The sequence below is a fragment of the Onthophagus taurus genome, chromosome 6, assembly GCF_036711975.1.
Source record: "Onthophagus taurus isolate NC chromosome 6, IU_Otau_3.0, whole genome shotgun sequence".
In the NCBI taxonomy this organism is placed as follows: domain Eukaryota; kingdom Metazoa; phylum Arthropoda; class Insecta; order Coleoptera; family Scarabaeidae; genus Onthophagus; species Onthophagus taurus.
Genome location: NC_091971.1, coordinates 3,104,143 through 3,128,201, shown reverse-complemented (window position 1 = coordinate 3,128,201; position 24,059 = coordinate 3,104,143). Strand labels below are relative to the sequence as shown.

The 24,059-nt window shown below is 30.5% G+C and overlaps 3 protein-coding genes across 3 annotated transcripts; 2 read left to right on the top strand and 1 right to left on the bottom strand.

Annotated features, from left to right (window-relative positions):
• The first annotated feature begins 4,643 nt into the window (after positions 1-4,643).
• Positions 4,644-5,229, top strand: LOC111424883 (uncharacterized). Its single transcript, XM_023058605.2, has 2 exons — positions 4,644-4,811; positions 4,867-5,229. Exons 1-2 carry the CDS (start codon positions 4,644-4,646, stop codon positions 5,155-5,157), a joined length of 459 nt encoding a protein of 152 aa, XP_022914373.1. The 3' UTR covers positions 5,158-5,229.
• On the bottom strand, positions 5,134-18,255 carry LOC111424805 (uncharacterized). Its single transcript, XM_071196598.1, has 4 exons — positions 16,633-18,255; positions 14,245-15,340; positions 11,296-13,632; positions 5,134-7,493 (listed from the first exon to the last, which is right to left on the bottom strand). Exons 1-4 carry the CDS (start codon positions 16,856-16,858, stop codon positions 5,216-5,218), a joined length of 5,937 nt encoding a protein of 1,978 aa, XP_071052699.1. The 5' UTR covers positions 16,859-18,255; the 3' UTR covers positions 5,134-5,215.
• A 1,897-nt stretch (positions 18,256-20,152) lies between these two features.
• On the top strand, positions 20,153-23,996 carry LOC111424719 (lysosomal phospholipase A and acyltransferase-like). The gene is made up of 5 exons (XM_023058359.2): positions 20,153-20,786; positions 21,066-21,293; positions 23,360-23,531; positions 23,590-23,712; positions 23,766-23,996. Exons 1-5 carry the CDS (start codon positions 20,318-20,320, stop codon positions 23,983-23,985), a joined length of 1,212 nt encoding a protein of 403 aa, XP_022914127.1. The 5' UTR covers positions 20,153-20,317; the 3' UTR covers positions 23,986-23,996.
• The last annotated feature ends 63 nt before the right edge of the window (positions 23,997-24,059 follow it).

The window sequence follows — 24,059 nt, the reverse complement described above, 5'->3', positions numbered from 1 at the left end:
ATCGTTTTCGAATTTTTCAATTCCGCCGATTAAGTTTTAAAAATTCGTATAAAATCGGCTTCTTGGAATATGAGTATGAAAATTTCCCAAAATGTTAATAAAAGTGTCCTCTTTCCAATGAACCAACATGTTTTGAAAAATAACTTTTAGTTTTTGAGAAAACAATATTTAAAGTTTTGATAAAATTTTCGATGTTGCAATTTTAATCGATAATTTTCAAAATTCGCTATAAAATTAATTTTTTGAAGGATCCTTGTGGAAATATCACCAATTATTAATTATAGTATCCTCTTTTTAATACAAAAAGCCGTTTTGAAAAATCACTTTCAGTTCTTGAGAAATAAATTTTTGAAATAAAGGACAATTTTTTCGCCGATTAAGTTTTAAAAATTCGTATAAAATCGGCTTCTTGGAATATGAGTATGAAAATTTCCCAAAATGTTAATAAAAGTGTCCTCTTTCCAATGAACCAACATGTTTTGAAAAATAACTTTTGGTTTTTGAAAAAACAATATTTGAAGTTTTGATAAAATTTTCGATGTTGCTATTTTAATCGATAACTTTCAAAATTCGCTATAAAATTAATTTTTTGAAGGATCCTTGTGGAAATATCACCAATTATTAATTAAAGTATCTTCTTTTTAATGCAAAAAGCTGTTTTGAAAAATCACTTTCAGTTCTTGAGAAATAAATATTTGAAATAAACGAAAATCTTTTCGAATTTTGCAATTTTCGCAGATTAAGTTTTGATAATTCGTATAAAATCCATTTCTTGGAATATGAGAATGAAAATTTCCCAAAATGTTAATAAAAGTGTCCTCTTTCCAATGAACCAACCCGTTTTGAAAAATAACTTTTAGTTTTTGAGAAAACAATATTTGAAGTTTTGATCAAATTTTCGATGTTGCAATTTTAATCGATAACTTTCAACATTCGCTATAAAATTAATTTCTTGAAGGATCCTTGTGGAAATATCACCAATTATTAATTAAAGTATCTTCTTTTTAATGCAAAAAGCCGTTTTGAAAAATCACTTTTAGTTCTTGAGAAATAAATTTTTGAAATAATCGACTTTTTCGAATTTTGCAATTTTCGCCGATTAAGTTTTAAAAATTCGTATAAAATCCAGTTCTTGGAATATGAGTATGAAAATTTCCCAAAATGTTAATAAAAGTGTCCTCTTTCCAATGAACCAACATGTTTTGAAAAATAACTTTTAGTTTTTGAAAAAACAATATTTGAAGTTTTGATAAAATTTTCGATGTTGCAATTTTCATCGATAACTTTCAAAATTCGCTATAAAATTAATTTCTTGAAGGATCCTTGTGGAAATATCATCAATTATTAATTATAGTATCCTCTTTTTAATGCAAAAAGCCGTTTTGAAAAATCACTTTCAGTTCTTGAGAAATAAATTTTTGAAATAAAGGACAATTTTTTCGAATTTTTCAATTTTCGCCGATTAAGTTTTAAAAATTCGTATAAAATCGGCTTCTTGGAATATGAGTATGAAAATTTCCCAAAATGTTAATAAAAGTGTCCTCTTTCCAATGAACCAACACGTTTTGAAAAATAACTTTTAGTTTTTGAGAAAACAAAATTTGAAGTTTTGATAAAATTTTCGATGTTGCAATTTTGATCGATAATTTTCAAAATTCGCTATAAAATTAATTTCTTGAAGGATCTTTGTGGAAATATCACCAATTATTAATTAAAGTATCTTCTTTTTAATGCAAAAAGCTGTTTTGAAAAATCACTTTCACTTTTCGAGAAATAAATTTTTGAAATCAACGACAATTTTTACGAATTTTTCAATTTTCGCCGATTAAGTTTTAAAAATTCGTATAAAATCCAGTTCTTGGAATATGAGCATGAAAATTTCCCAAAATGTTAATAAAAGTGTCCTCTTTCCAATGAACCAACATGTTATGAAAAATAACTTTTAGTTTTTGAAAAAACAATATTTGAAGTTTTGATAAAATTTTCGATGTTGCAATTTTAATCGATAATTTTCAAAATTCGCTATAAAATTAATTTCTTGAAGGATCCTTGTGGAAATATCACCAATTATTAATTAAAGTATCTTCTTTTTAATGCAAAAAGCTGTTTTGAAAAATCACTTTCACTTTTCGAGAAATAAATTTTTGAAATCAACGACAATTTTTACGAATTTTTCAATTTTCGCCGATTAAGTTTTAAAAATTCGTATAAAATCCAGTTCTTGGAATATGAGCATGAAAATTTCCCAAAATGTTAATAAAAGTGTCCTCTTTCCAATGAACCAACATGTTATGAAAAATAACTTTTAGTTTTTGAAAAAACAATATTTGAAGTTTTGATAAAATTTTCGATGTTGCAATTTTAATCGATAACTTTCAAAATTCGCTATACAATTAATTTTTTGAAGGATCCTTGAGGAAATATCACCAATTATTAACTATAGTATCCTCTTTTTAATGCAAAAAGCCGTTTTGAAAAATCACTTTCAGTTCTTGAGAAATAAATTTTTGAAATAAACGACAATTTTTTCGAATTTTGCAATTTTCGCCGATTAAGTTTTAAAAATTCGTATAAAATCCAGTTCTTGGAATATGAGTATGAAAATTTCCCAAAATGTTAATAAAAGTGTCCTCTTTCCAATGAACCAACATGTTTTGAAAAATAACTTTTAGTTTTTGAAAAAACAATATTTGAAGTTTTGATAAAATTTTCGATGTTGAAATTTTAATCGATAACTTTCAAAATTCGCTATAAAATTAATTTCTTGAAGGATCCTTGTGGAAATATCACCAATTATTAATTATAGTATCCTCTTTTTAATGCAACAAGCCGTTTTGAAAAATCACCTTCAGTTCTTGAGAAATAAATTTTTGAAATAAACAACATTTTTTTCGAATTTTGCAATTTTCGCAGATTACGTTTTAAAAGTTCGTATAAAATCGGCTTCTTGGAATATGAGTATGAAAATTTCCCAAAATGTTAATAAAAGTGTCCTCTTTCCAATGAACCAACATGTTATGAAAAATAACTTTTAGTTTTTGAAAAAACAATATTTGAAGTTTTGATAAAATTTTCGATGTTGCAATTTTAATCGATAACTTTCAAAATTCGCTATAAAATTAATTTCTTGAAGGATCCTTGTGGAAATATCACCAATTATTAATTATAGTATCCTCTTTTTAATGCAAAAAGCCGTTTTGAAAAATCACCTTCAGTTCTTGAGAAATAAATTTTTGAAATAAACAACATTTTTTTCGAATTTTGCAATTTTCGCAGATTACGTTTTAAAAGTTCGTATAAAATCGGCTTCTTGGAATATGAGTATGAAAATTTCCCAAAATGTTAATAAAAGTGTCCTCTTTCCAATGAACCAACATGTTTTGAAAAATAACTTTTAGTTTTTGAAAAAACAATATTTGAAGTTTTGATAAAATTTTCGATGTTGCAATTTTAATCGATAATTTTCAAAATTTGCTATAAAATTAATTTTTTGAAGGATCCTTGTGGAAATATCACCAATTATTAATTAAAGTATCTTCTTTTTAATGCAAAAAGCCGTTTTGAAAAATCACTTTCAGTTCTTGAGAAATAAATTTTTGAAATAAACGACTTTTTCGAATTTTTCAATTTTCGCAGATTAAGTTTTAAAAATTCGTATAAAATCGGCTTCTTGGAATATGAGTATGAAAATTTCCCAAAATGTTAATAAAAGTGTCCTCTTTCCAATGAACCAACACGTTTTGAAAAATAACTTTTAGTTTTTGAAAAAACAATATTTGAAGTTTTGATAAAATTTTCGATGTTGCAATTTTAATCGATAACTTTCAAAATTCGCTATAAAATTAATTTCTTGAAGGATCCTTGTGGAAATATCATCAATTATTAATTATAGTATCTTCTTTTTAATGCAAAAAGCCGTTTTGAAAAATCACTTTCAGTTCTTGAGAAATAAATTTTTGAAATAAACGACAATTTTTTCGAATTTTGCAATTTTCGCAGATTAAGATATAAAAATTCGTATAAAATCGGCTTCTTGGAATATGAGTATGAAAATTTCCCAAAATGTTAATAAAAGTGTCCTCTTTCCAATGAACCAACATGTTTTGAAAAATAACTTTTAGTTTTTGAAAAAACAATATTTGAAGTTTTGATAAAATTTTCGATGTTGCAATTTTAATCGATAACTTTCAAAATTCGCTATAAAATTAATTTTTTGAAGGATCCTTGTGGAAATATCACCAATTATTAATTATAGTATCCTCTTTTTAATGCAAAAAGCTGTTTTGAAAAATCACTTTCAGTTCTTGAGAAATAAATTTTTGAAATAAACGACTTTTTCGAATTTTGCAATTTTCGCAGATTAAGTTTTAATAATTCGTATAAAATCCAGTTCTTGGAATATGAGCATGAAAATTTCCCAAAGTGTTAATAAAAGTGTCCTCTTTCCAATGAACTAACAAGTTTTGAAAAATTACTTGTAGTTTTTGAGAAAACAATACTTTAAACTTGATTTTTGAATTGATCAAATACTCAAAAAATAAAGAAAACTGACTCAATGTCTAAAAAATGTCATTTTAGAATTGTTTGACATTTTTTGTTAGACTAATATTTTTAAAATTGCCTTATTACGCATCAAAGAAAAAATGGCATGGCCAACAGAAGAAAATTGTAAAAAGTACAACCTTCGCAAATCAGTGTCTTCAATTGGTTTCAACACGGGGCAACCGAATTTAAGTCTTCGCGAAGCAAGATCTTTTACAGGTGCTTTGGAAGAATTAAAATGCGGCCCAAAATCAACAAATTTCTGTTCAGTAAATGATTTCGTCAGTATTAAATGATATTTAATTAAATTTTCTTTAATTTTAGCATGAACACAACATAAATTCGAACGAGCAATTACATAAAAGCGAAATTGATGGAACTGTTGAGCGTGGTTACGTCACAAAAGAAATAATTTCGAACCAAGTATTCTTGGTGAGAGATGATATGTTGAATTATAGAGGAAAAAGGTACTCGTTGAATGATATCGCGACGCGTTGGAAAAAAGATTGTCGCATGTGGTTGTGGAAAAATAAATTGAACAAAAAACGTAATAGATCGGTTGGGGAAATACGAGAGAAGATTCAAAATTTAAAAATACCCAGTAGATCTTCATAAAAATTAAATTCTTTTCACAATTTTATTATATATTTGATTTTACAAATTTTAAATAAATTTATTTAATTTTAACTTTTTTGGATTTTCTAAATTCATTAATAAAAGATCGAATTTTGATTTCATCTACGGGGAAATATCCTAACAAATATTTCCAATTATTCGAATTTAAAATTCCAATCGTGCTATTCTTCCCTGCCATGTAAGTGAATTCATGTTTCGCTTTAGAATCGACACCTTGTTGTACGCCAAAAGCTTCACCCCCTTTTAAAGTTTTCAACATTATTCCGGAATCATTCGTAACAATAACTTCTCCTTCAAGAATAAAATACATGCACTCATCGATGACTCCTTCAAATTGTATGTAATCTTGCCTATAAAAGATTCTTGTTCGTATCTTTCCAGCAATTTGTCTAAGTAAATCATTATTGCAAGATTCGAATACGGGTTGTGCGGTTAGGATAGTCCCAAAAACGCTCATAAGTATGTCTTCGCGTAAATATAACGGAGCTTTCTCCATTAACGCCGGGAAAACATCTGTTGCTTTCCTCGACCAACGCTTTCGTACATAATGCATTATTCTATCATACAAAGCAACCGAAACATCTTCGCGTTTCATAAAGTTTTCTAAGCGTTGTAGCGAATCGCGAAATTGCACGAAGTGAAAAGAATATTGATCGACCAAACAGTATATTTGGCTATAACACAAATACATTAAATGTAATGAGAGGATCCTGATTATTGTAAAAAGAATAATGTATCCTATCGAAACCGGATGAAATCTTAATTGTGGTGTAAACGAAATGAAATCTGTTGCTAAATGCAAACAATTTACGTACGTCATAAATTTTTCCGTGGAGTTCATATCAAACATTGTTTTGTAATGGGGAATTGGCGGATAAATATCATCCGTCCAAAAATAACTTGAAGGCGCGATGATAAACATTGTAATTATTGTTAGGGCTACAGTGGTCCACAAAAATATATAACTCAAACGCATTAAATAAACGTTAACGTTTAATCTATAAGATTTTTGAGTAAAATAAGTGAAGATAAAAATAAGGCGACAATAACGATTTGAACGAGCTATGCTATAAAGTAAATATTTCGAACTCTTCTCCATACTGTAAAGTAATAAAACGGGGATTTCGAAAGGTATTAACCCAATAATTCTCATTACATACAAAAACTTATTTCTTTTCCGATATTGTTGTATCATGTCTAAATTTGTGACATGCGAACCTGTTTTATCTATATAAGATGTTCTAGAAGTTATGTAATAATCTAATACATAAGCAACATCGAAGATATACATCAGCGTTAAAATGGTTTGTGAATATTCTTGGACGCTTAACTGATACGAATTAAGAATATTTCCGAAATAACAAACAAACACCAATATAAAAAACTTCCACGATTTCATTCGTTTAGTATTGTGTCGAAAAACGAATCCTTTAAAATTTAACTTGTTCGCAACACTACCATCATTTATATCGACTTTATGAGCTGCGATATATTTGGAAAAAATTGACCTAAAGAAAATAAATTCGTTACAAGTTGTAGGGTAATATTTTAAGATTTTAAAAAACTCTAAAGCGGGTAAATGAAAGTACTCCACGTGCGTGGCAGCTTGAAAACTACACACGTACCTAATATACTCCCTATTATTCATATTTCCAAACATACTTCCCACGTATAAAACCCTCTCTTGTTTACCCATCGAATTAAGTACCTGCACAACACCACTATACACAATATAAATATCAGAACCCACGTCATTACATCTCCCTAAAAACCCATCTTTACTAATAATATTGTAGTTCATGAGAGGTAAAAGATTTCTATAAAACCCCATATCGCCTTTCGTAAAAACCGAAACTTGAGCTAATCTAATCCCATAAAGATCATAAAGAACATCTAATTTAAGCGGCTGCGAAACTTGACCTAAAAATGCATGAACATCATTCGTTTGTATCATTTTATATTTAATTTCGTAATTTGCAATGAGCTGTTTTTGAAAAACCGAGCTAACTTTGAGAGAATTCATGTGGGTAAGTAACGATTTAATATCATTTTGATATTTTAGTAAAGTACCGTGAGTAAAAGAGTAAAGCGTTATGAATCTACCGGCAAATGTTACAGTCAAAAAAGTCCCTATAAAGATTAATATACCGGCGAAAACTTGGATTTCTTCCGGAATTATAAATCCTTGTATTCCAGCGGGTGTTAGCATTGAACAGGACATGTATATTGTGGATAGTTGAGCGTGAATTGGTGATATCGGATCTGACATATTTGCTATTTCGAATGTGTTTCCCTTGACACATTTAAGAGTTAAACTGAAATTAAAAGAAAAATTATTATTTATACACAGGGTGTTCCCGTGACTCGGGGAATAAAATTAACCTCATATACTAGAGCAAAAATGATGACGATTGGTGATAAAAATTTATTATAAAAGTCTTCAAATGGCCAAGATATGGGCCATCAAAATTCAAAAATTTTAACACATTTTTCTAAATATTTTCAATACCATTTATGGTAGAGCGTTGAAATTTGATACAGGGTAAACAAATATCAAGCAAAATCATTGAACCAATTTTGACTTTGATCGGGCGGCGGCAACCATGCTATACAGGAGTCCCTAAAATTTGTTTGCTCAGAACTTTTTTGTTCGATCGTAACCCTACATTTATTTTTGCAGTTTCTAATAGAAAATTTATTTTAGAAGCTTTTATCACTCTTAGATAATGTTGATAAAAATCACCGTTTTCGTGTTAAATGCAAAAATGGTAGGCTCCCAAGTTTAATGAGTTCAACAAAAAGATACAGAAACTAATTCAGCAATACAGAACGGAAAAGTACATGGAAGCCTGTGACAAAATAAAACTGTGTAAAGGAAGAAACTATTGGCACGAAATTCGAAAACTATCAAGATACCAAAAGACACCTGGAACGGAGGAGCTCATTGATCCTACCGATGGCGGTGTGCACTCCAACCCTGAAGAGATTGTCAACATACACGCTGACTACCTAGAAGGTGTATTCACCTTTACCGAGGATGTTTCGTTTTGTCCCCACAATAAAAACATTATAGATAATTGGTACGAATCCGCATTTTTGACACCGTTCGAGACACCCGAAGATGCTCTCATGTTGGAAGACGAATATTTTACTCTTCTTGGACAGGGAAAAGATACCGCTCCCGGTTATGATAACATCACAAGGAAACTGCTTAGAAGTCTAGATCTTAACATCCATGGCTTTATCAGAAAAATAATTAACTTTTGCCTTACGACTCAGCATTTCCCGCGCGATTGGAAGACGTCTATTATAACTTGTATTCCCAAGAAGGATTCTTCTCTATCTGATCCAGCCAACTATCGCCCCATCTCACTGCTCCCCGTAATTGGAAAACTCTTCGAGACGCACTTGAAGAACAAGCTCCTGGCTGCGGTATCAAAGAAAATTCCGCCTTACCAATTTGGCTTCCAATCCGGCAAATCAACATCCCAGCCACTAACTATTCTGGTTTCCAACTTCCAGGCGGCACGTTTTATAAAACTGAAATCTGCAGCAGTTTTTCTGGACGTCCGAAAGGCCTTTGACTCCGTGTGGCACAAAGGATTGCTATTTAAACTGGATAAGCTAAAAACGCCATACTATCTTCTAACCCTGATAAACCAATTCCTGTCGAATCGCTCCTCCATCGTGAAGTTGAAAAATTATTTCTCCCACAGCTTCTCCGCTCAGCAAGGCCTTCCTCAGGGTTCGCCTATCTCTCCCTCTCTATACAATCTTTTCTGCCACGATCTTTACAACGACAACCCAGACGCCTTTAACCTCACTGCATACGCACTACTTTATGCCGACGACACAGCATTGGTCTCGCACAGTAGGGATATCACTTCCTCGGTCCGTAAGCTGCAGACGCTCATAAACGAAACGGAAAATTGGTACCGAAAATGGCGCATCCTACTCAATCCCACAAAAACACAATTTTTTGTCCCATTCCTCTCACCCCGCGCTCCCTCTCCCACAATTACAATCCAATCAACGGCAATCTCCGTCTCACCAACCTGTAAGTATCTGGGCATAATACTTGACAGAACGCTTAAGTTTTCCACTCATGCAATCAAGGTGAAGATGAAAGTAAAGACACGCGCCAAACACTTTAAATCTCTCTCGTTCAGCGGTCGCGGAATCTCTACCTCATGTGCCTCGCACATCTACAAGACCATATGCAGGCCCATCATAGAATATGGATCAATACTGCTAAGCAACGCACCAAGAAGAACGAAGTACCACCTGGAAGTAGCGGAAAGATCTGCACTGAGATCCATCACCCGAATTAGGAACCCCCGTAATCCCCTCTTTAACCCTAGCAATAATCTGCTATACCAACTTATCGATATACCCCCTATCCATACCCGTCTTCAATCTTTGTCCGATAAATCCATTCTAAATTTTCCTACCAACGCCTTGCAACACACGCTTATATCGACTCCATTACTCCACCCTCGCAACAACCCACCTCTTCTCTTCCAAAAACTCCTGGCCGTCAGAGAAGACTGAAGCAAGCCGCCGACTACAAAAATCACGGGCAGAAAGACCTTGGTCGGTAGCCCTATTCTCACCCCTTAACTTTTTTATTTTTGTTTTATACACATATAGATATTTTTATTGTTATTCTTATTTTTTTTATGTAGTGGGTACAGAATAAAATTTGTTTTTCTTCTTCTGGTAGGCTCCCATTTCAATAACACTAAAAAAAAAATCTAAGTCTGCCATGACAATTAACAAACGAATTCATTGACAGTTGTAAACACGCTTAGTCGTTTAAACAAATACTAAAAACCTTGTAGTGTTCGAAATGGAAAATTACACGTTTGGAGAACAAACCGATATGCTTTTAACATTGGGTGAATGTCTTGGAAATTCCGTAGCAGCCGCTAACCGTTATCGGCAAAAATTCCCGAATCGTAGAACCACCAACAGAAAAACGTTTTCTCGAATTGAAGCTCGATTAAGAGAAAATGAGTTAATGAACATGCAGAAGAAAATAGTACCACTAGTACTTCGGACATGGCTAGGCAATTTGGGACGTCAAAAACGACTGTGTGGCGTATTCTTCGAAAGCAGCAGCTTTACCCATTTCACTGCGTAAGGTTCAGGAAGTACAGCTTACCGATTATCCAATTAGATTGGAATATTGCCAGAAAATGCAACAGAAAATACAAATTGATAATCAGTTTTTAGAAAAAATACTTTTCACCGATGAATCTACTTTTTCCATAGATGGAATAATTAATTTAAGGAATTTACATAGTTGGGCTGAAGAAAATCCAAAATTTTTCAAAACTTGGAAATCTTAATGGAGATTGTCATTGTTGGTCCCGTTTTCTTGCCGTCAAGACTTGATGGCCCTACATACCATCAATATTTGGAAGGATTGGACGAGTTCTTAGTGACGTTCCGTTAAATACCAGAAGGGACATGTGGTCTTTTTGAACATTTCCTATAGTATTTTTTATTACTTGTCTTGTTATTTTATGTATTTGTTTTATTTTTCCTGTTAGCGTTGTCGTTAAAATTAAATTTATTTTGTATTATCTTTTATTAAATCAACTAAAACAAATTAAAAAGGGATTTACCTAATCTACACTTGGAAATGTTACATACATAACATTTTTGCATTTAACACGAAAACGGTGATTTTTATCAATATTATCTAAGAGTAATAAAAGTTTCTAAAATAAATTTTCTATTAGAAACTGTAAAAATAAATGTAGGGTTACGATCGAATAAAAAAGTTCTGAGCAAACAAATTTTAGGAACAGCCTGTATAGCATTGTTCCCGCGGACCGATCCAACTTATAAATTACAAAATGGTTTTACGTGATATTAGTTTATACTGTACCAAATTTCAGCACATTACCATAAATAGTGTTTAAGATATTTAGAAAAATGTGTTAAAATTTCATAACTTTGATGGCCTGTATCTTCGAAATTTGAGGACTTTTACTAATATTTTTTACATGAATCGTCATCATTTTCACTCTAGTATATGTGGTTAAATTTGTTCCCCCAGTCACCGAAACACCCTGTATAGTTGTTAATTTGATCTATTAAATAAATTACCCGTCATCTTTAGTAATAACTTCACATTGCAAAACAATAATAATAGCAGCAGAAACACAACTTAAAACCAAAATAACCGGTATAAACACCAGACCATAAGGTTTAGCAACAGGGGTGATTTTATATTGTATAAAAGTCATGCAAAAACCTATATATCGATACATAGGTAAGAGTTTATTGGCTCTTTGCACAAGTTCTAGTATGCCACCAAGTTCCAATTGAAGAAAAGACGTAGGAAACATGCCCAAAAAATCTATAGCGAAAGCTCCCGTAATGTAATTTTTTGCTGTTGCTAATGGATGGTATATCAACACTCCGTTTTCGTCGTAATACGCAAAATGAAATCTTAAATAAATGTCAATTAACGCTGCGAAATCCAATATTAATAGTATTATGAACATTTCTTTTGCGTTAATTATAAACGTAAACATTCCGGTTAAGATGGCGCAAATGCAACGAAATGTTTCCCAGTATTTGATAAAGTTGCAGTGTGGATCTACTGTTTTTCTCATAAAAAAGTAACGGATAAATGAAAACGGGTGTATTCTATCGAAAGGTAAATGATAATCGATCTCTTCATCTGAATCGGCGACAAGATTTGTAAAATAATAGAATTTTGGTCGACGTTTCTCCTTAATCCTTATACTTTGATTTACATCAAAAACATTTTTTCTTGACATACGATGTAATTTTATTTTCAAATCATCGCTTGCTTTTAAAGCCTGCAATAATCCACTTGCGTATCGTGTATGTTTCACTAATAAGCTACGAAAACGGTTTGCATTCATGTAAAAAATTCTGCAGTGTGTTACCGACGTTACAGTATTAATACTTGGAATATTCATCAAAGCTTCGATTAAATTAATTACCGTCGGTGTGTTTTTCGTGGTTGTATAAACACCGTATTCGTTAAAAATATCGTAAGTACCTTTAAATATTAAGGTGATGACATTTGAAAGATCGCCGCCGTATATTACAGCTTCATTTGGTGGTAGTACGGTTATGTAAAAAATTTCACATATATCGGCAATAAGGTCATCGGAAAAATCATTGAAAAACTCAACAGTTTTTAAAACATCAGCAAGTTGACTGGTCATAAATTCACTGTAAGTGAACTGGCTCATCATACATACTAATTTATCCGATGATCGTAATCTGTTACAACGATTTTGATACCATTCTAACTCAATAATTTGCAAAATCCTTTGTTCGTATTTATGGGTATATCCGGGAGTAAGCACTTTGGTAACACTTCCATACATCTGTTGTATTTGAAATTTTGATAGAGTTTCCATAACAAACCCAGCCATTATGTTAGAAAACATTAGTATTCTAAATATTTCTGTGAGTATATTTAAAAACGGGAAAAAAACGTGTGGTGGGGTGAATTTTCGGTACACAAACGACTTAGTGAAAATATACGCCGCTTTAAACATAAGATGCCCTTCTTCAGGAACTTTATACCATTTAAGCCAATAACTCAGTACGCAATATAAAACAAACACACCATAAATAACCAGGCAGAAATATTTTACGTATCTAACTGTAAGTTTTTTAGTACTAAATTGTTGATCCCACACATCAAACAACAATTTAAGTCTATAAATTTTTAATAATCGGTTCAATTGTAATTGTGCTTTAATACTTGAATCGACCACAGTGCTTAAAATACACATAAAAGCTTCAGTTGGGACTAAAGCTCCAACATCCAACCAAAACGTAACCGTTTGTAATCTGGCTTTTATGGTTGCTGAGTGTGTAACGGTTATTGCATGCCTACTTTTTGTGGCTGTCGATAATTGAATACAAACATCTAATAAATACACGTGTGTAGCACCTCTTATAATCCAAAAATACGAATTAGGTGGTTCCTCAACGACAAATGCCACGTATGGTATCGCAAAAGACACAAGAATAATTAACACCGTTATAACACCTTGCCAAGCAATTGCCAAAATAGAATTCGGTTGGAAAATGAACGGAAACGTATTTCTAACGAACACCGAATCGGTATCAACCTGTAATCGTTCTTTCACCACTAACATATCAAAGAAATCCGCGTTGAATAATAATTTGCTAAATGCTTCCACTTCCACTTCCGTTGTCAGGTAGATATTTTGAAATTCATGTCTGTATGTTGAATCAGCATCCGTAGCCATTAAACGATGTAAAGTATTTTTGACCCATAAAAGCGTGTAAGAATCGACGTTTTCTTTTTTACTAATAACCGATTTTCTGGCACGTACTGACATGGCGTGTGCTTCTAATGCGCCGTTGTAACGTTCATAAATTTTATTTTTTGCTGCTTTAAATTCTTCGGGAAAAAATTGTGATGCTCTAAAAAAAAGATACATTGTAGTTAAGTAATACATTGTAGTTTTTTGTTATTGTGTTGTAAGAACCGATACTATCATGTATTGACCACAAAAATCTGTCTTACTAAATGAGTTAATATTTGGCAAATCTGGGACTTTAACTTGTATTCTGTGGCTCATGTTCATCTGCTCATGTTTTCTTTTATGAAGATTATTATAGTCTTATAGCATTGAAACGAACTTCAGCATCACTCTTGTAAGATTTCATGGGACATGAAAAAGATTGTTCTCATACATTAAGAGTAGTTGACTACGTTAAATTAGTATAGTTGAGACTTGGTGTATCATAATAATAGACTCCTCGTAATGTTTGTAATGTGTTTTAGCCATGTTTTTCTGGTCAATATAGCATTTTTCTGCAACCGATACAAAACCATCTTTGCGTTTGAAATGAATCTATGACCAGCTCCTGATCTCAAAACAATCCCCTTTCCAAACATCCAAAATTTCTTGCGTAATTTGCCAAACACCAAGTTTTGTCTTTGTTATCTTTAAATTTATAATATGTATCTATAAGCTTTGGTTCTTACAACATAACATTAAAAAAATAATAATAAAAATTCAATATACTTACTTTATAAACTCACTTTTCCTTAATATATGAAATTCACAAAAAGTTTTACATTGAATATAATGCGATGACCTATATCCAAACAATAAAGTACAAGCACCTATTAAAGTGCCTTCGCAAAGTGATAAAATCGAAGAACATTTATCTTCGTTCGATATAATTTCGATTGTTCCCGAAGAAATATAAATCATTTTATTTTTCCATTCGCCCGTTATATATAAATATTCTCCCGGGAGTTTGTATTCCAACGCAACATAATTAGATAAATAGCGTAAATAGTGAAAATCGACGTTTCTAAATAAATGGGAATGTTTAAAAGAAACCCAAGCTATATCAATCATTAGTTCGTTGTACATGCTCGGATGAAGAAAGGTGGTTCCCATAGAATATCCTACGGTGGATAAATCATAACAGTAAGTTCGCTTCATAGCCCATGCCAAATGAAATTCTTCGTAAATCCTGTCTTGTAAAAATTTTGGTGATTGGAGTTGTTTTACAAAATCGATCATTCCTAAGGTGCAATTCGAATAAATAACTTGGTTAAAAAAATAAGTAACGTAAGAAACTGAAAAATAAGCGGAAGCTGCTGCCGAAACAAAGTAAAAAACCACCATTTGAACAACAACGTTAATTATCAAAAATAAAGTATCATCTGGGTTGTCTTCATAGCCGATCGACGTAACCATACAACTTAAGGCACCCATAAATGTATCCGAACATATCACAGAATCACAATTATCATTAGCATGACATTGATAATTGCAGTAAATTCCGTATGATAGTAACGTTAAGAATACCAGGTAAGAACAAATTTCAATCAATTTATTACCGTGTATTCCAGATTGAATCTCATCGGTTCTTTTACTATTAAAATATACGATCAAAATGATTCTTAATGTTCTGTTTAATGTTAAAGTGCACATCATTTTTGGATTTTTTGATAAAAACTCGATGGGAAGCACTGACATAATTTCTATAAATATTATCAATGATCGTCGTCTTATCACTCTTAATTCTGGATATTTCTTTTTGTAATAAATACTTATAGCTGTTAAAATCGTATCGATAGCAAGTGCAATATCCACTATGTAAAAAATCGCTGTAAATATAGAGAAATAGATTTCGTTAATTAAATCCTAGATATAACGGACGTCATTAGAACGGACTTCGGACATAACGAATAAATGTTTATAGATAAACTCGGGGTATTCCCCGAGTTGTCTATACACGATGGATAAATCAAGGGCGGTAGTTCTAGTTTTAATTGTTATTCTAGATTGTTCAATATTTTTATGAAACTAAGTGGAAATTGTTAGAGACTATTAGAAAGGAAAATATTAATTGGTTGTTGTATATTTTTATTGAAGTAACACTAAACCTAGAACTAAAAACATTTGGGTTTAGCCTCAAGTCTCTTAAGGCGGCTAAACCCAAAAGTTTCTAGTTCTAGGTCTAATGTTAGTTCTAGTGGCAGGGCAAGTGTAAAACTAGAACTAACACTATACCTAGAACTAGAACCATTCGGGTTTAGCCGTCTTTAGAGACGTGCGGCTAAACCCAAATGATTCTAGTTCTCGGTATAGTGTTAATTTTACATGGTAACACGACTAGTGTAAAACTAGAACTAACACTAGATCTAGAACTAGAAACATTCGGGTTTAGCCGCACGTCTCTCAAGACGGCTAAACCCAAATGTTTCTAGTTCTAGGTCGAATGTTAGTTCTAGTGGCAGCGCAAGTGTAAAACTAGAACTAACACTATACCTAGAACTAGAACCATTCGGGTTTAGCCGTCTTTAGAGACGTGCGGCTAAACCCAAATGATTCTAGTTCTAGGTATAGTGTTAATTTTACATGGTAACACGACTAGTGTAAAACTAGAACTAACACTAGATCTAGAACTAGAAACATTCGAGTTTAGCCGCACGTCTCTCAAGACGGCTAAACCCAAATGTTTCTAGTTCTAGGTCTAATGTTAATTCTAACGGCAGGGTAAGTGTAAAACTAGAACTAACACTATACCTAGAACTAGAACCATTCGGGTTTAGCCGTCTTTAGAGACGTGCGGCTAAACCCAAATGATTCTAGTTCTAGGTATAGTGTTAGTTCTAGTTTTAATTGTGATTCAGTGCTAGGTTGTTGTATATTTTTATAGAATTAACACTAAACCTAGAAACTTTTGGGTTTAGCCGCACGTCTCTCAAAACGGCTAAATCCGAATGTTTCTAGTTTTAGGTCAAGTGTTAGTTCTAGTTTTGTTTATTTTTCAGTGCTAAATTGTTGTATATTTTTATTGAACTAAAACTAGAACTAACTAATACAGAATGTAGCGGTGTGGATAGTTGTTCGAATCCGTTATATCAAGATTTTACTGTATTGTTAATTTACTTACAGATAAATTTATATTCTCTTAAATGAGTATGACATTTTCCATTAACAGAAAAAACTGTATGTCCTATTACTGTCAAATAACACATTACACAAACACACGTGTGCCATACTGGTTCGGAAGGCAATTGTAGTATGTGCATAAGAATGCGTTTTGAAACACTAACATAATCTCCATCGACTTCTAAATTATTCGCTAAATCATCTTCCACGTATTTAAGAATTTGCATTTTGAAATGTCTTGTTATGTTGCTACGTCAACTATTATATTATTTGATTGTTTTGTAACCTCCATGCTATAAGTTCAAAAATAAAAATGATCCCAGCTAAAAACATTCCAATTGATAACCCAATAAAGGCTATATTTAAGGTGTCTATTGAAAGTTTGTTCGGGTCCTTATTGTTATCAACGTAATATTCAGTGTTTAAGATGATATTCCAACGGATTTTATCCCAAAAATGGTTAATTAAACCGCTATGATGTAGAATTAAAATGTTTTTGTTGAATTGATCGAATAATGGGAAACATTTTCGCGTGTGAATTGTGCAAAAGAACTTTTCCGTTTGGATAGTCCTATATTTTCCTTTATAATGGACGTGTAATTGCACGAAAATATCTTGGCCGAGAGTTATAAAATCTCTCGATTTAAAAAAATGTGCAGTTGCTACATCGAGAGGGTCATTAATTGGTACGAAATTTTTGCTGCTTGTAGATTGATTTAACCGTTGAAAAACATATGGGATAGCTCTTAAATCGTAAGGTGCCGAAAAAATGTCTTGTATAGTTGATATAGGTTTTTCATAAATAGGCATAGTAAAAGTACTAAATAGTTTCCCTTGGATGTAAACCACCAAAACGATTCCATAAAATAAAATCGAAGGTACAATTATATTCTTTTTTTGAAATACTTTATCACTCCCCGATATACTTAAGTTCCAACTTAAAACCAAAAGAAATAAACTACTTATTCTGGTTGTGTGTTTCGTTCGAAAATTGATAGCGATCATTACAAAGGTGCAAATTAACATTGTAAATATAATTTTTAACCAATAATTAGTTGGCATCAAAAAAGTAAATTTTTGTATCCCCGAAATTTCTTTTGGGTTTGGTATTAAATATTGTAAACCATCTTGTACAACGTAATTTGTAATAAAACTATAATTCGTTATTAAATTTAGAGCTGGAGCGCCATAAACAGCAACATCGCTTAATCCACTATCGAATTCTTTAGTTATTAACCCAAAAGATCCTTTTAAATGCATTTCTCGAATATAGGCAGAAGAAGGTTTGTTAAAGTGTAAATTAACGTTATAATGTTCTGATAATGTTGTTATAATACTAATTAATATTCCAGGAGTACTATTTTTATTCTCATTTATTGCGTAAGGTGGTCTAATATCCCAAGCAAGTTTTATTGTGCAATTTTTATACACCCAAATTGGTTTAAAATCTTTACAAGTCTCATTTTTTAAATAAATTTCTTTTTCATCAAGTTTATAAGGATCGAAAAAATATATAGTATTATTAGACATCAAAATAGATTTATTGATTTTATATTTTCTTAGTAATTCCATTATGGGTAAGATTTCATCGTTATTTACTTCAAAAATATAATTAGCTTGGCAATAAAAACTGCCTAATTCTTGAATATATTTTAATAAGATATTTGTTTCATCCACAGTATTAAAGTTAATCACAAAATTTTTATATTTAATATCTTGAGGTAAATTTTTTACGTGATTTGTATCACATAAATATACGGGATTTTTAATATCAAAATATCCATTAATAATAACCGTGTAACCTTTTAACCCGCCGTAATTTTCGTCGAATAAGTAATCGAGACAATTTATTTTAACATCTTTAACTGTAATTGTTAGCGTTATTTGTAACAATAATAAAATCCAAATCATGTTAATAAATAACTTCAACTTTATGAGTGCAATCAAACCTTTTATTGAGGATCTCCTTTTATCTTTTCAAATAAAATTTGGAGTAATTAACGTTTTTATAACTACCTGTTACTTTGTCTGGCATAAAGCTTTGTCAACACTAATGAAAATAGAGAAAACTAAGTAGTATTTTTGGTTAATGACTTTATATAATGTCATTGGATTACCATTTGATGGTTTAACCATCAATTAAGGTTGCATTACTAACACCGATTTCCTTTTACGACATATCAGTGGAAAATGCACTAAAATTCTGGGTAAATACAAGGTGCCCATTATGTATGGAATATAGTATATATTGACTTTATAGAAACCCTTTCATTAGGCTCATTTTAAAGATTTTTTTCCATGTCTGTTTTAAATAAACATATCTTGTTTAATGCAATAAATCAGGAATATTCTTATAATTGCTGTTTTTTCGATTGATTCATTTTGATTAACAAAACGTTCCGAGTAAACATCAGCAACAGAATAACTTCCTGGTGTATTTGCTTTACAAGTTGCAAAAAATAAAACACGTAGAGATTAATCGCAAACATTGGATTAAAGAAAGGATTGAAAGTGAAAAAACATAATAAACTAGCATCAAAAACATATTTGGAGAAAATGTAAGTAAATTAAAATAGTAATTTTGGGTTATATTACCTTTTAGGTCGAAATAAAATTAAAACTAGAATGAGATTCATCATCCGATTTGAGATGATATTTGAGTTATGTCGGGGGATTTTTCTTAAACGTCCTTTTTAACTTGTCTATGGTTGATTCTTCTTGTTTTTCACTCGTTTTGATTGCAAAATATTAATTATTTTTGAAAATAAAAACTAAATAACCTCAAATGGATGTTGTCAATTTCATAGCGTAACCAATTTAAAAAAAAATAAAGGTACTAAATCTGAAAAATATCTAACTTTTGAAATTATGTTGCAACGCAATTAACAAAGAAATAAATAAATAACAATTAATAACAAAAAATGAATATAATAGTAGTATATAATGTAATTAATATGAATAAAAAGCAATTTAAAAAAAAATATTTAAACTTAGTGACATTTAATCAATTCCATTACCAACTCAAATACTTTTTTCGGCACATTTCGTTTTGAAAAACTAATAATTTTCTTTAATAAGCAAATAAAGCGTCTTAAAAAGTACAAAATAAGAAACTTTGATTTTTTCTGAATAAGATAGGACGAAACTAATCGTTTTTTAGCGTATAGAAAAGTTTTCCATAAAAAAATAATTTAACATATTTCGAATTTCAAGGTTGGTAGCAGAAATTCTCTGATAAATTAGGTTATGTATTTATAAATATTAATATTATGGGGGCTAAAAGTAATTGGTTAGCTGGTGATGTCCCCACAGCTTGAAGAATCTTATCTTTAGTTTTCCAAGCTAACCCCAAACAGTGAAACTTTATTTTAGTTCTCCTCTAGTTTATTTAATAAACAATATTTATGAAATTACACGAGTTTCTTTTTAATTAACGTCATTAGATGAAAACAAGTCACATAAATGTTGTAATATAATAATAATTAAAAAAAAATTGGGTGATCTAGCGCATGCGCAATAAAATTGAATTATTTGAACCAAACAAAGAAAAACAAATATACGTAATCAACATGTTTCGAGTTTCATTTTAGTGATAAGCCAAATAATATCTGAGTAACTCTCACTGCATTTCTCGACTTTCAATAAGTATAGTGTAAAAACTTCAATAATAAGACAGTTAAAAAATAATGATAGTTAAACATAACCTCAAAGTTTTCATCAGTTTATTATTGTTATTTTTTATAAAAACATCATACGGAGTTTTTCATCCGTTTATTTTCGTCCCAGGTGATGGTGGATCTCAGGTAGAAGCTAAATTAAACAAATCATCGGCCGTTCATTATATTTGTGGCAAAACTAGCACTGATTATTTTAATATTTGGTTAAATTTGGAGCTTTTGGTTCCTGTTGTAATCGATTGTTGGATTGACAATATTAAATTGGTTTACAATAACGAAACGCGTAAAACTGAAAATACTCCTGGGGTAGATATTAGAATTCCAGGATTTGGAGGGACGGAAACTGTGGAGTGGTTGGATCCTAGTCATGCTTCTTCCGGAGCTTATTTTAAGGATATAGCTAACGAATTAGTTGGTTTGGGCCATGTTCGGAATGTTACTTTGAAAGGTGCGCCCTACGATTTTAGGAAAGCACCAAGTAAGTATAAATAAGAAAAATGTGTACAGATAATTATTAATAAATTTAGATTATCTTATCATGATTAATATTAGAAAAATTATTTTCTTTGTTTCTCAGGCTTTATTGGTTCTAGATTAAACAAGAATTCATTAACTTTTAAAATATTTATTTTGCTTTAAAATGTGTTTAAACACCGATAATTTTTTATTCGTTAACATGAGTCCTTGACACGTGTTTATCAACATGATATTAAAAACCAAATATATGCTTATTTATGATGATTTAAATTAATTTCAGATGAAAACCAGGATTATTTTATACAACTTAAAGATCTGATTGAAAAAACTTACAATGAAAATAATCAAACTTCAGTGATATTATTGGCCCACTCAATGGGTGGGCCGATGACACAATACTTTTTGAATATGCAAAAGCAATCTTGGAAGGACAAGTACATTAAGTCATTGGTGGCTTTAAGTGGTGCTTGGGGTGGATCTGTTAAAGCTGTTAAAGTTTATGCTATAGGTAAGTATTTTAAATCCACTTTAAAAAAAATAGTTCTATTTAGAAACAGAAAACTCTTTTAACTTTTATACCAAAAAGAACCAGAAATCACTGAACCGACTAAAAAGGAAACGAAATAGTCGTGCTATTTTTTAATTTGGAGTAGTATTTTCAAATTGAAGCGTTATTTTGTCGTTATGAGGACTCAAGTTGACTTCATGAACCTCAAAATAACATTTTTTCTAATCAAGTTGACATTTTCAACTCCAAAATGACATTTCCTGTCATGAAGTTGTCATCTTAAACTTCAAAATGATATGAAATTATTGTTTTAAACTTTAACATGATATTTCCTACTTTTAAAATGTTATTATAAACTTTTTAAACATTTTTTATTATGAAGTTGACATTTTAAACTATAAAATGACATCATATTTGACATAGACGTTTTAAAAATCAAAGTAACATTTCTTATTCGCAAGTTGACATCCTGAACCTCAAAATAATATTTTTTCTAATCAAGTTGACATCTTAAACTTTAAAATGACATTGTCACATTTGACATTGACCTTTTTAAATATCAAAATAACATTTCTTATTCTCAAGCAGACTTTATGAACCTCAAAATAACATTTTTTCTGATCAAGTTGACATTTTCAACCCCAAAATGACATTTTCTATCATGAAGTTGTCATCTTAAACTTCAAAATGATATGAACTTGTTGTTTTAAATTTTAAAATAATATTTCCTACTTTTAAATTGTTATGATGAACTTTAAAACGACATTTTTTATTATGAAGTTGACATTTTAAACTATAAAATGACATTGTCATATTTGACAGACGTTTTAAACATCAAAGTAATATTTTTTATTCGCAAGTTGACAGCCTGAACCTCAAAATAACATTTTTTCTAATCAAGTTGACATTTTCAACTCCAAAATGACATTTCCTATTATGAAGTTGTCATCTTAAACTTGAAAATAATATGAAATTGTTGTTTTTTTTTATTATGAAGTTGACACTTTAAACTTTAGAATGACATTGTCTATTTGACATTGACGTTTTAAACATCAGAATTACATTTTTTCTAATCAAGTTGACGTCTTAAACTTTAAAATGACATTGTCACATTTGACATTGACGTTTTAAATATCAAAATAACATTTCTTATTCTCAAGCAGACTTTATGAACCTCAAAATAACATTTTTTCTAATCAAGTTGACATTTTCAACTCCAAAATGACATTTCCTATCATAAAGTTGTCATCTTAAACTTCAAAATGGTATGAAATTGTTGTTTTAAACTTTAAAATGATATTTCCTACTTTTAAAACGTCATTATGAACTTTAAAACGAAATTTTTTATTATGAAGTTAACATTTTAAACTATAAAATGGCAGTCATATTTGACATAGACGTTTTAAACATCAAAGTAACATATCTTATTCGCAAGTTGACATCCTGAACCTCAAAATAACATTTTTTCTAATCAAGTTGACATTTTTTATTATCAAGTTGACATCTTAAACTTTAAAATGACATTGTTACGTTTGACATTGACGTTTTAAACATCAAAATAACATTTCTTATTCACAAGTTTACTTTCTGAACCTCAAAAGGATATTTTTTTCTAATCAAGTTGACATTTTCAACTCCAAAATGACACTTCCTATTATGAAGTTGTCATGTTAAACTTCAAAATGATATAAAATTGCTGTTTTAAACTTTAAAATGATATTTCCTACTTTTAAAATGTCATTATGAACTTTAAAACGACATTTTTTATTATCAAGTTGACATTTTAAACTTTAAAATGACATTGTAACATTTGACATTAACGTTTTAAATATCAAAATTACATTTCTTATTCTCAAGCAGACTTTATAAACCTCAAAATAACATTTTTTCTAATCAAGTTGACATTTTCAACTCCAAAATGACAATTTCTATTATGAAGTTGTCATCTTAAACTTCAAAATATGAAATTGTTTTAAACTTTAAAGTGATAATCATATTATAATATGATATTATGTTAAAACTCCCGCCAAAAAATAGCTTTTATTCATGATTTATCTTATTTTTAGGCGATGATTTGGGTTCCTACGTATTAAACCAAAGAACAATGAAACAAGAACAAATTACTAATCCCAGTTTAGCATGGTTAATGCCATCATCACATTTTTGGCAAAAAGACGAAGTCCTTGTAGAAACTGATATAAAGAATTATACTTTAGCTAACATTGAAGAATACTTTATGTAACTATTATTTTTCAAAATTACTGCTTTTATTGATTTTGAATTATTAATTTTCTAGTGACGTCGATTATCCTGATGGATGGGAAATGTACAAAGACACTCAACCTCATAGTTTAAGTTTAGGAGCTCCAGGAGTTGAGGTGCATTGTTTGTATGGTACCGATGTTCCAACTGTGGAAAAGTAAATTTTCAAGGATATTAAATTTTTTAAATTTATTTACAAATATTTTTTAGATTAATTTATAAGCCAGGTAAATTTTATGACACTCCATCATTTGTAAATGGCGATGGTGATGGAACGGTGAATAGGCGATCCTTAGAAGGGTGCATGTCGTGGGTTAAACAACAAAAACAACGAGTTTACGCGAGACCACTACCAAAAGTTGACCATATGAGTATATTAAGTAATCCAAATGTACTTCAATATATAGCTAATTTAGTAAATACGATTTAGAGTTGAAATGATCTCGTTGTGTGTGAATTTTCGAACAAAAAAGCTTCCTAGTGTCTTTCCAAGTATATGTAATT